The sequence below is a fragment of the Mesoplodon densirostris genome, chromosome 6 (genome assembly GCF_025265405.1).
Source record: "Mesoplodon densirostris isolate mMesDen1 chromosome 6, mMesDen1 primary haplotype, whole genome shotgun sequence".
NCBI classification, from domain to species: Eukaryota; Metazoa; Chordata; class Mammalia; order Artiodactyla; family Ziphiidae; genus Mesoplodon; species Mesoplodon densirostris.
In genome coordinates, this window is record NC_082666.1 from 70,649,061 (window position 1) to 70,662,122 (window position 13,062).

Genomic DNA, 13,062 nt, shown 5'->3' on the forward strand with positions numbered 1-13,062 from the left:
TTTTTTAATATTAATTTATTTATTTATTTATTTATTTTTGGCTGCGTTGAGTATTCATTGCTGCAGGCAGGCTTTCTCTAGTTGTGGCAAGAGGAGGCTACTCTTCGTTGTGGTGTGCAGGCTTCTCACTGCAGTAGCTTGTCTTTGTTGTGGAGAACGGGCTCTAGGCACGCAGGCTTTAGTAGTTGTGGCACGCGGGCTCAGTAGTTGTGGTGCACAGGCTTAGTTGATCTGCAACATGTGTGATATTCCCGGACCAGGACTCGCACCCACGTCCCCTGCATTGGCAGGCGGATTCCTAACCACTGCACCACCAGGGAAGTCCCGATAGTTTTTTTTTTAAGTACATTAAAAATATTCCATTGTCTGCTGGCTTCCATTATTTCTGTTGAGGAGTTAACTGTAAGTCTTTTTTTTCTTTTAATTTCTGTATTTTTCATATTTAGAAGTTTTCTTTAGTTCTTTTTCAAAACTGCTTTGCATTTTAAAATAATCTTTCTCTTTGCCCTTGTTTTCAGTTTCTTTTCACTAGACGTATTTTGCACCTCCTAAATTACCTACGTCTATAGATTTGGGGGGGGGGTCATACATTTTTTCCTATCCCTCAACAGTAACTTATTTCCTTTTATATTTTGTGGTTTTTTGACTGTGAACTCATTTCTTGTTACTGAATCAGTGTGGGAGTTCCTTAAGATCTAGTTATAAGGTTCATTGCCTCAGATAATTTATTTTTTTCTGTTCAAGTACCTGACAACAATTTTGACATGAGACCACATTAAACTTTTTGAGCACCCAGGAAATGTGAATGTGGTCAGTAAATCCACATGAGTCAGCTTACAGTTACAAATTCTTAGAAGAGATTTTATTTTTTCTCCATCCAACACTCCTATTGTGAAGACAGTTTTCCTTTCAGTCCCTTAGTTGGGGCCAGCAGAAGGGACTGTTGTTGCTAGTACACCCTTCTGCTAATTTTGTGGGCTTTTGGAGTCCCAGCTTTGTACTGGGGAAGCCAGATTCTATCATCCCACAACCACCCCCATTCAGTAAAAAGCTAAAACTCCTCAAAACTATAAGCACTTTTGAAAAAAAAATGAATTTTACCAAAAATCTCTAGCATTGTTTAGATATTTAAATGTAATTAATATACATAAATGCTAAATCACAAATGATAGTTTCTTTATTAACTTTTTTAATGAACCAGAACTACTTGATCAGATAATTTGTTGTATCCATAATAACAAGGTAGTTATAGTGTGACCTCTTAGCCAGAAATATAAAAGTAAGTTTCTTCTATAAAATGAAAGTCCCGATATTGCTAAAATAGTATTCTTACTTTGTATTTGTTTTAACAGATTACAATATGATAGTACAGAAAAGTAGCCAGTGTCAGACACTCTGCCTCGATTTTCATTTAGAGTCCATGAATTAGTCACATCTTCATGTTTTTATACATCTTTTCTAGAGAAAGAGCTCTCACTCTTGAAAATTCAAGAAAAAGAAGTTTTTATATTTTTTCCCCTTGTTGGTGCATTTTAATTTCTCTCCCAAAACCTTATATGCTTTTATTTCTTTAAATACAGCTTTGTTGAAATATAATTCACATACCATAGAGTTTACCTATTTAAATATAAAATCCAGTTGTTTTTAGTATATTCACAGAGTTGTGCAACCATCACTGCAGTCAATTTTAGAACGTTTCATCACATCAAAAATAAAGACTAATGGGACTTGCCTGGTGGTCCAGTGACTAAGACTCCATGCTCCCAAAGCAGAGGGCCTGGGTTCGATCCCTGGTCAGGGAACAAGATCCCACGTGCTGCAACTAAGAGTTCATATGCCACAACTAAGATCCAGCGCAGCCTAAAAGAAAAAAAAAAGACTATGAAGTGACTTCCCATTTCCCCCACCACCCCAGTCCTAGGAAACCTCTAATCTACTTTCCATCTCTATTCATTTCTGGACATTTTATATAAATGGCATTATATAATATGTGGTCTTATGGGTGACTTCTTTCACTTAGTATCATGTTTCAAGGTTCATCCATGTTGTAACATGTATCAGCACTTCATTTTTTTTAATTGGCAAATAATATTCCATTGTACAGATATACCACTTTCTTTTTTTTTTTTGGCAGTTTGTCAAATGCTTTTTTTTTTAAACATCTTTATTGGAGTATAATTGCTTTACAATGGTGTGTTAGTTTCTGCTGTATAACAAAGTGAATCAGTTATACATATATATATGTTCCCATATCTCTTCCCTCTTGCGTCTCCCTGCCTCCCACCCTCTCTATCCCACCCCTCTAGGTGGTCACAGAGCACCAAGCTGATCTCCCTGTTCTATGGGACTGCTTCCCAGTAGCTATCTATTTTACATTTGGTAGTGTATATATGTCCATGCCACTCTCTCACTTCGTCCCAGCTTACCCTTCCCACTCCCCGTATCCTCAGGTCCATTCTGTAGTAGGTCTGTGTCTTTATTCCCGTCTTGCCCCTAGGTTCTTCATGACCTTTTTTTTTTTTTTTAGATTCCATATGTATGTGTTAGCATACGATAGTTATTTTTCTCTTTCTGGCTTACTTCACTCTGTATGACAGACTCTAGGTCCATTCACCTCACTACAAATAACTCAATTTCGTTTCTTTTTATGGCTGAGTAATATTCCATTGTATATATGTGCCACATTTTCTTTATCCATTCATCTGTTGATGGACGCTTAGGTTGCTTCTATATCCTGGCTGTTGTAAATAGAGCTGCAATGAACATTGTGATACATGACCCTTTTTGAATTATGGTTTTCTCAGGGTATATGCCCAGTAGTGGGATTGCTGGGTCATATGGTAGTTCTATTTTTAGCTTTTTAAGGAACCTCCGTACTGTTCTCCATAGTGGCTGTATCAATTTCCATTCCCACCAACAGTGCAAGAGGGTTCCCTTTTCTCCACACCCTCTCCAGCATTTATTGTTTGTAGATTTTTTGATGATGGCCATTCTGACTGGTGTGAGATGATACCTCATTGTAGTTTTGATTTGCATTTCTCTAATGATTAATGATGTTGAGCATTCTTTCATGTGTTTGTTGGCAATCTGTATATCTTCTTTGGAGAAATGTCTCTTTAGGCCTTCTGCCATTTTTAGATTGAGTTGTTTGTTTTTTTGATATTGAGCTGCATGAGCTGCTTGTAAGTTTGGGAGATTAATCCTTTGTCAGTTGCTTCATTGGCAAATATTTTCTCCCATTCTGAGGGTTCTCTTTTCGTCTTGTTTATGGTTTCCTTTGCTGTGCAAAAGCTTTGAAGTTTCATTAGGTTCCATTTGTTTCTTGTTGTTTTTATTTCCATTTCTCTAGGAGGTGGGTCAGAAAGGATCTTGCTGTGATTTATGTCATAGAGTGTTCTGCCTATGTTTTCCTCTAAGACTTTGATAGTGTCTGGCCTTACATTTAGTCTTTAATACATTTTGAGTTTATTTTTGTGCATGGTGCTAGGGAGTGTTCTAATTTCATTCTTTTACATGTAGCTGTCCAGTTTTCCCAGCACCCCTTATTGAAGAGGCTGTCTTTTCTCCATTGTATATTCTTGCCTCCTTTATCAAAGATGAGGTGACCATATATGTATGGGTTTCTCTCTGGGCTTTCTATCCTGTTCCATTGATCTATATTTCTGGTTTTGTGCCTGTACCATACTGTCTTGATTACTGTAGCTTTGTAGTATAGTCTGAAGTCAGGGAGCCTGATTCCTCCAGCTCCGTTTTTCTTTCTCAAGATTGCTTTGGCTATTTGGGGTCTTTCGTGTTTCCATACAAATTGTGAAATTTTTTGTTCTAGTTCTGTGAAAAATGCCAGTGGTTGTTTGATAGGGATTGCATTGAATCTGTAGATTGCTTTGGGTGGTATAGTCATTTTCACAATGTTGATTCTTCCAATCCAAGAACATGGTATATCTCTCCATCTGTTGGTATCATCTTTCATTTCTTTCATCAGTGTCTTATAATTTTCTGCATACAGGTCTTTTTTCTCCTTAGGTAGGTTTATTCCTAGATATTTTATTCTTTTTGTTGCACTGGTAAATGGGAGTGTTTTCTTAATTTCACTTTCAGATTTTTCATCATTAGTGTATAGGAATGCCAGAGATTTCTGTGCATTAATTTTGTATCCTGCTACTTTACCAAATTCATTGATTAGCTCTAGTAGTTTTCTGGTAGCATCTTTAGGATTCTCTATGTATAGTATCCTGTCATCTGCCAACAGTGACAGCTTTACTTCTTCTTTTCCGATTTGGATTCCTTTTATTTCTTTTTCTTCTCTGATTGCTGTGTCTAAAACTTCCAAAACTATGTTGAATAATAGTGGAGAGAGTGGGCAGCCTTGTCTTGTTCCTGATCTTAGTGGAAATGGTTTCAGTTTTTCACCATTGAGGACAATGTTGGCTGTGGGTTTGTCATAAATGGCCTTTATTATGTTGAGGAAAGTTCCTTCTGTGCCTACTTCCTGGAGAGTTTTTATCGTAAATCGGTGTTGAATTTTGTTGAAAGCTTTCTCTGCATCTATTGAGTTGATCATATGGTTTTTCTTCTTCAGTTTGTTAATATGGTGTATCACATTGATTGATTTGCATGTATTGAAGAATCCTTGCATTCCTGGAATAAACCCCACTTGATCATGGTGCATGATCCTTTTAATGTGTTTTTGGATTCTGTTTGCTAGTATTTTGTTGAGGATTTTTGCACCTGTTCATCAGTGATATTGGCCTATAGTTTTCTTCCTTTGTGACATCTTTGTCTGGTTTTGGTATCAGGGTGATGGTGGCCTCGTAGAATGAGTTTGGGAGTGTTCCTCCCTCTGCTATATTTTGGAAGAGTTTGAGATGGATAGGTGTTAGCTCTTCTCTAAATGTTTGATAGAATTCGCCTGTGATGCCATCTGGTCCTGGGCTTTTGTTTGTTGTAAGATTTTTAATCACAGTCTCAATTTCAGTGCTTGTGATTGTTCTGTTCATATTTTCTACTTCTTCCTGGTTCAGTCTCTGAAGGTTGTGCATTTCTAAGAATTTGTCCATTTTTTCCAGGTTGTCCATTTTATTGCATATGGTTGCTTGTAGTAATCTCTCATGATCTTTTGTATTTCTGCAGTGTCAGTTGTTACTTCTCCTTTTTCATATCTAATTTTATTGATTTGAGTCTTCTCCCTGTTTTTCTTGATGAGTCTGGCTAATGGTTTATCAATTTTGTTTATCTTCTCAAAGAACCAACTTTTAGTTTTATTGATCTTTGCTGTCGTTTCCTTAATTTCTTTTTCAGTTATTTCTGATCTGATCTTTATGATTTCTTTCTATTTATCCATTCAGCAGTTGATGGATATACAAATACCAAATACATTTGGTAGTTTTACTCTTTGACTATTATGAGTAATGCTACTATGAACATTAATATACAAGTTTTTGTGTGGACATATATTTTCATTTCTCTTGGACATATACCTAGGAGTAGGTTTGCTGGGTCACATGTTTAACCTTCTGAGGACCTGCTAGACTGCCTTTGAAAGTAGCTATATCCTTTATAGTGTATGAAGTTTCTAGTTTCTCCATATTTTTACCAATAACTGTTATTATCTCTCTTACGATAATCATCTCAAGATCATTATCGTAAGAGAGATACCAGTTCATGTATTGGTATCGTATTGTGGTTTTGATTTACATTTCTCTAATGGATAATGATATTGAGCATCTTTTCATGTGCTTATTATTCATTTGTACATATTCTTTGGAGAAATATACACTTTGTCCATTTTTAGTTGGGTTATTTTATCCTTTTATTATTGGGTTATAAGTGTCCTTTTATTTTCTAGATACAGATCTCTCATTAGATACGTGATTTGCAAAAATGTTCTCCCATTCCATGGTTGTCTTTTCACTTGATGATGTCCTTTAAAAGCACAAACATTTTTAGTTTTGATGGTGACCACTTTATTTTTTGTTGTTGTTGCTGTGCTTTTGGTGCCATATCTCAAAACACTTTGCCTAATGCAAGATCACAAAGACTTCTTTTTATCTAATTTAATTTTTTTTAATTAAGAAAATTTAAAGCAGTGCCCGTAAAGAAATTTTTAAGGGGAAAAAAGCACTTATAATCTCATCAACATAGGATTCACATATTTTTGGAATACTGTCATCTCCTTGTTCAGTATTTGCATATTTTCATTATTGCTATTGTTTGTTAAGAACTGTATTGTGTTCTGATATTTTTGGGTTTATGCATGATATTCATAATTTTAATTTTAAGGCTATATAATATATCCAGCTTATTTCCCAGTTATATAATACAACTTCTTTATATTTTTATTTTTCCTATACAGAACTCCAATTAACACTGACAAACATGTAACTTTTTGCTTCTATTGAATTATCTTCTTAGAATAACTTTTTAGGAATGGAATTATCAGGTCAAAGGATGTAAACATGTTTACAGCTCTTACGTGACATCATATTACTTCTAGAAAGCACTAAACTGTGCTTTTGTGTAGTAAACATTTAAAAAATGTTTTTCATTTATTTTGAAGTTGATACACATTGTGAGTTGAACAATTTTACTTTGAATAGCAATGTTAGTGATAATCCTCCATCAGTAAAACTCAGGATCAAGTTATATGTGTATTTCTTCATCTGAAAAAGAAAACACAATAGTACATCTAATGGGACACTTTGTACTGATAGTGAAAACTGGAACAGCTAGTTGCCTTGTTGACTGAAGATAAATATGACATACTTAAAATTTAGTATTTTATGGTATTCTCTACTTTAAGTAATAATAATATAATTTGTTAAATTTTCTTTAGGCTTCGGGAGCAGGAAAGAAAAGAAGCAGAAGAAGCTAGTCAAAAGGAAGTAGAAGAATGGGAAAGAAAACTTCTAGCTCAAGCAGCTCCAACTTGTATGGAGACCATGTGGGAAATTCCAGCAATCGGGCATTTCCTTTGTTTAGCCCAGCAAATTCTAAATTTGCCAGAAATAGTCTTTTACGAATTGGAACGCTGTCTTCTGATGCCTCAGTGTAATGCTTTTCTATCTAAAATAATGACTTCTCTATTAAGTCCTCCCCATCGCAGACCTACCTTACATCGAAGACCTACTTTGCCTTATAGAACCTGGGAAGCAGCACTGAGACAGAAAGTACAGCAGTGGTACACGGCTGTAGGGCAGACTGAAAATCCCAATAACTGTGCTGAAAAACTTGGGTTGTGTCCTCAGTTTTTTAAAGTTCTTGGAGAAGTTAATCCATTGGAAGAAAAACCTTTTCATGAACTACCTTTCTACCAAAAAGTGTGGTTACTTAAGGGTCTTTGTGACTTTGTGTATGAAACACAAAAGGAAGTTCAAGATGCTGTACTTGGACAGCCTATTCATGAATGCAGGGAAGTTATCCTTGGTTACGATTATTTGGAGAATGCTTATGTACATTTCCCACAGTTCTGTGGTGCAGATGTACGGATTTATAAACAGAGACCTTTTCAAGCCCCAGAATTTCCAGTTCCACCCATTAAAATACAAAGAGTACCTCGGATTAAACTGGAGAAATTGAAGTGTGACTATGTTAGTGCAAGTAATGGAGAACATAGGTGTAGTAGAGAAGGCCTGCCCTCTGCCTTCAGGAAAGGGCAGGAAATTAGTTTTGATCCAACTTGCTGCCCTGCTAAAATGAACTTGGATAATCATGACATCTCTGTTGAAATGGAAGTGAAATCCAACTGTGAAATTAGAATTCACAGGCCCTGTGAAATGAAAATAACTGATTGTTGTAAAGAAAATTTAGAGAAACCAGGGAGCCCAGGGGAAGTTACTGGCTTTGGAGAGCCTCTCAGTCCAGGTGAAATAAGGTTTATAGAAAATCAGGAAAAATATGGTGAAGCTTCCAGAGTAAAGCCTGAACCCAGTCCATTAAAAGAAAATGCTCTGAAATCTTGCCAAATACATGTAAATGGAAGTCACAGTGATCATCCAGAAATTAACTGCCACAAAGTTGTAAGGGATATTCTATTAGAACAGTCACTGCAGAGCCACAAGAAACTCAAAGTAACTAAAATGAGGGCAAAAAAGAAGAAAAAGAAAAAAAAGAAATTGAAAGATGTTTTGAATGAAAACTTACAAAGAAAGCGCGAAGGTCTTCATTCCCTTGCATTCAAGTCTTACAAACCTGAGATCCAGAATAAGTTATTGATCATCAAAAAGAAAGCAAAACACAAGAAGCACAAATCTGGTAAGCTAACACAAATGGGTGAGAATTACATTTTAGCATATTTCAAGTAGTGCTTTCAATTAGGCATCATGGAAGGCTCTGATTGACAAAATGAAATAACGTGTGTGTATGTGTGTGTGTATGTATGTATGTATGTATGTTTAAAGGTCAAGTTTTATATTAGTCCCCATAATTAAAACCCAGAGCAGAAGAGGGTTTTTTTGTTGTTGTTGTTGTTTTTGGTTTTTTTTTTTTTGCGGTACGCGGGCCTCTCACTGTTGTGGCCTCTCCCGTTGCGGAGCACAGGCTCTGGACGCGCAGGCTCAGCGGCCATGGCTCACGGGCCCAGCCGCTCTGCGGCATGTGGGATCTTCCCGGACCGGGGCACGAATCTGTGTCCCCTGCATCGGCAGGCGGACTCTCAACCACTGTGCCACCAGGGAAGCCCAAGAGGTTTTATATATAATACTAACAACAACAAAATACTGGTATAATACATTTGAATTTAATTCTCAGTTGAGAATCTTTGGGCATTACGTTTTTACATTCTCTGGACCAATTTCTCCATAAGTGATGCTTCCCATCATTCTTAAGAAGTGTTTTTTTTCCCCAGGCTAAGGGCAGTACAGTGCAATGGAAGAAGCACTGATATCAAGAGGTATCATTCCCAGAGCTAAAGTTCATAGCAACTAGCTTCTTAAACCAAGGCAGGTTAGATTATTTTTCTGGGTCTTAGTTTTTTCCCACATTATATATTTTTCAGCTTCCTGAAAAATTATTTTAGTATATATTTTCATATCCAGAAAAAATGTGAACTATAAGGAAAAAATTACATCAACTAATAAGATATGAAGCTTTTTTTTTTTTTACAGGATTTGTAAGTTTGTCTTACACCAGATTTAAGTACTCACTGTATTTGCCACAAGCCTGTTTGAACAATAACAACAAAAAATCCTATGAATAAAGTCTTCAGTGGTTGTTTGCTCTCTTTTTATAATTACTCAGGTGCTTTTGCTTTTCCTGTTGTTTGCCATTTAATCAATTTATGTCTCAGTTACTAAGAGCATAGATGAGATAAAAGCAGATGATCAACTTTATTTATTAACACTAATAAAAAGTTGCTGGATTGGGAAAAACTTGAATTGTTTACCAAAATGAGTTGTGATTTATTGGCATTATATATGGATTTCAGTTTTTTATTCCTTCCCTCAGTAACAAAGGTAATGAAGATTTGACAATAATTTGATGAATTGGCAGATGAGGGAGTGAACTTTGTTTAGGTGATATAGTTGCTGTTATACCTTAGTTATTTAAATCATTAAATATAATTAAAGGTATTTTAAAATGTGTATGTAATGTATAATTGATAAAGAAATAGTACAAAATTTACCATCAAGAACAGGCTTAATTTGTTGAACTAAAAATTGCAAAGTGGTCCACATTGACCCAGATGATAAAAAGCTACAGTTTTTTTAAAGTGACTGTCAGCAATAAGTCCTTTAAATTTTATAAGCAATCCATTAGGCTATATAAATTTAGTTTTACTGATTTGGCAAGTTCTCTTTGAAATGTTAGCCTCTAATATATTAAATAATATTTTAAAATTTCAAAACTGTTTTCAATTCCAAAGCATGTAGTATTGTTTTATTAATACCATTGTCACCTAAAACCTTTTAAGTCTTCATTTATGACCTAATATTCATGTGTTCAAAGGTAATTATGGCTTATGATGGTTTATAAAATAAAATAGATATTGATGTAGCTCCTATACAGATTATACCAATAGCAGAATAAAAATATTAACTCCTAAGGATTGAATTTAAAGGAGTTTGTATTGTAAGCAAATAAAGTGTCGCTTCATTTTTAAAATGGAAGTTCAGAGTGTTTGTAGATCAGAGAAAAAATTTGTGGGAGTTGCATGTCCAGCTCTAGACAAGTGGATGAATAAAACTCAGAAGCAAATTCAGTGAGTATGGTTCATGCTCTCTGAGCCTGTTTGTTGGGAAGAGAAGGCTTACAGGAATGAAGTACAAGAAAACAATGGCACTCGCCTATACACTTTCTCATTTTATCTTCAGGGCAAAGTTTGGAAAGTCAGTTTTCAGTGGCACAAATACTAGGATCTGGCTAATACAGTTTCCTTCTCCCTTGTTAGTACTAAGCATAGGCCAATTCTTTTCTTTAGTTTCTTCACTAAACTTCTTACTGGCATAACAGTACTACGTAAAATGATATAACAACAACAAAACACCTGTTTTACGTTTTTCTGTACACTTGTCTATCTGAGGCTTTGCCCTGAGGGTTTTTTTTATTAGGTATATGATATTGTGGCCTTTTATAGTTAAGGGCATACCCTAATCCAGTGTTTCCTTTCTTACTCTTTTTAAAAGTGAGCTTCATGGTCACAGGTTTGGGAAATATTCCTCTTACAGATTCACATTGTGCATTAGTACAGGTCCACAGTGCATCTTACAAAACTCTTGTACCGGATGTGTTTTGGAATTCAGAAATCTTCAGATTTTAGAAGGGTATTATGATATATATAATGTTTATTAAATAACATCCCCAGTGAAGCTTAGGGCAGCTCCTGTAATCAAATGTATAATTTCTACAGAAAAATGTATGAAATAGTCAAACTAAATGAGATGAAGACTATAAAGAACCTCATAACAGTTTATGTCAGATTTTGCTATCATGTAAATTATTTTTAAAGCTTCAGTTTTCAGAACCTTTTGGACTGTAGAATTGTACATAAGTGACTCTGGGCCAGTATATTAAGGACTTCAGAAAATCTTGAAGAAAACTGTTCAGTTTTGTTTAACCTAGTATTTTTCAAGTTTACTTGAATACAGAGCTTTTTTCAAGTAATAGTGTTCTGTAGAATATGCTTTGGGATAAGCTGTGTCACCCATGGCTGATTTATGAACCTTTACTTAGGGTGGACTAAATGTAGTTAATCTGGATTTATGTAGTTAACCTGGTCCAATTTATGTTGATTACACAGGCCTTAAATTTTGGTGGAATCTCCAGATTTAGTAAAGCTTCTTATTGTGATGGCAGATGATTTTTAGTAGAAGACCCAAAGATAAATTGGTTGAAAATGATTTGATAATTTTAGTGCACTGTGAGGCACTTTTGCAATCCATAAGCATTTTAATCTGTTTTTCAGAATTGGACTTTTCTTTCTGCTTTGTAAATTTTGAATTTATTTTCATTTATTTAAGCCTGCTCCTTACTCTTGGAAGCATTGTAGAATAGAAAAACATTGGCATTTTCCCAGTTATGCATACTTATAGCACTAGATACTTCTCCTTCATAATACTTATTTATAAAATTTATTCTTAATAGTTGAATTTATTTCTAGGTTGTTTTGATGATTGTCTCCCTCTGTTCTATAACATTCTTGAGGACAGAAGGATTATTTCTGGTTTTGCATCCCTAGCACTTAGCACAGTGACTAACACATTGTGTAAGAATCTATTGAATGAATAAATGAACACACATAATGTGGTTCTCCCAGATATAACTAAGATTTATCCCTTAATATGTATCTTTCACATTCTTTTAAGGCATTTATATTTTTTAATAGGATTATACTATACATACCATTTTACAATCTGCTTTTTTCCCACATGACAGTATACCATGAACATCTTTGTGCAATAAATAGATCTCTATAGCATCATTTTAAATGGCTGTGTAGGATTCTGTTATGTGTATTGTGTAGTCCATTTAACCAACCTCCTTACTGGACATTTTGGTTGTTTTTGGTAATACACTATTATAGATTGTGTAGAGCAGGTAGAGTTGAGTGAAATGAGTGAGAAATCTTAAAATGAGAGGACTTTTTATAAAACCTGAAAAAAACAGACAAAAATGATTCAAGATACATTAATTGTTACAAAAAAAGCGTGTGGTATGTTAAGTTATTCATTTCAACCAGTTTGGTTTGGAGGGTTTTTCTCTCCTTACATGGTCATTATTTTCAACCAAATCATTTTGCGTTAGCTCCTCTAAACCAATTAAAATAAGTAAGACAAGTGGTGTTAGTTTCTTATAGGTGAAGAAACTAAGGTTCAAAAATAGTAAATAGCCTCATTTAATAATTGTTAAGTATGCAGTAAAGAACCGTACAAAGGTCAAAGAGAGGCTAAATCCATGTGTGCTATAGTAAGATTTAATAGAAGATGAAGGACTTTGAAGAATAATGGGGATTGGGTAGATGAAAAATGGTTAATAATGTGAGCACAGCCATGGAGGTGTAATTAAGCCAAGTGTCACTGAAAAAATAAGCATAATTAGAGAAAAACTTAAGGAAAAAGTTGAAAAGTTGAGGGTTTAAAAGGTGTTTGAATGATGGAAATATGCCATTTTTAGGTGATATCTTTCTGGATATGTGGTGCTATTTTAGATAATTGAATCAAGAATACAGTGCAAGGAAATGAGCTTGAAATAAAATATATCAAATGTGTGAAAGTAATGAGCTGCTTTATAGGGAATGACTGAGAAAGTAATGTAATCTACAATATTTGATTATATCCAGGCCCTTATCTGTGAAACAGTTGTATAATTCTATGTTAATATTACTATAGAACCTAACTATGTGTGTCTTTATGGGAAAAATTCTTAGAGGACCAACTCAAGATGCCAAGATACAAGACTGAAAGAATCGACTATACTCCATGTCCTTTTATTTTAATGCCTTCTACTTACCCCACCCCTCCAAAAACCTAATACTCATATAATGCTTACTGCATGCCAGGCACTGTTCTAAGCCTTTATGTATATTGTCTCATTTAATCCTCATAAAAACTCATAAGTAGATGCTTCTAT

General features: G+C 34.8%; 1 protein-coding gene across 4 annotated transcripts in view; it reads left to right on the forward strand.

Annotated features, from left to right (window-relative positions):
* BRD10 (bromodomain containing 10) overlaps nt 1-13,062 on the forward strand; it is a 108,209-nt gene that overhangs the window by 46,778 nt on the left and 48,369 nt on the right. For all 4 annotated transcript variants that reach the window (XM_060102182.1, XM_060102183.1, XM_060102184.1 and 1 more), the window contains one exon: nt 6,833-8,250. In XM_060102182.1, the coding sequence (XP_059958165.1) occupies nt 6,833-8,250 (1,418 nt within the window). The remainder of the gene's footprint in view (nt 1-6,832; nt 8,251-13,062) is intronic.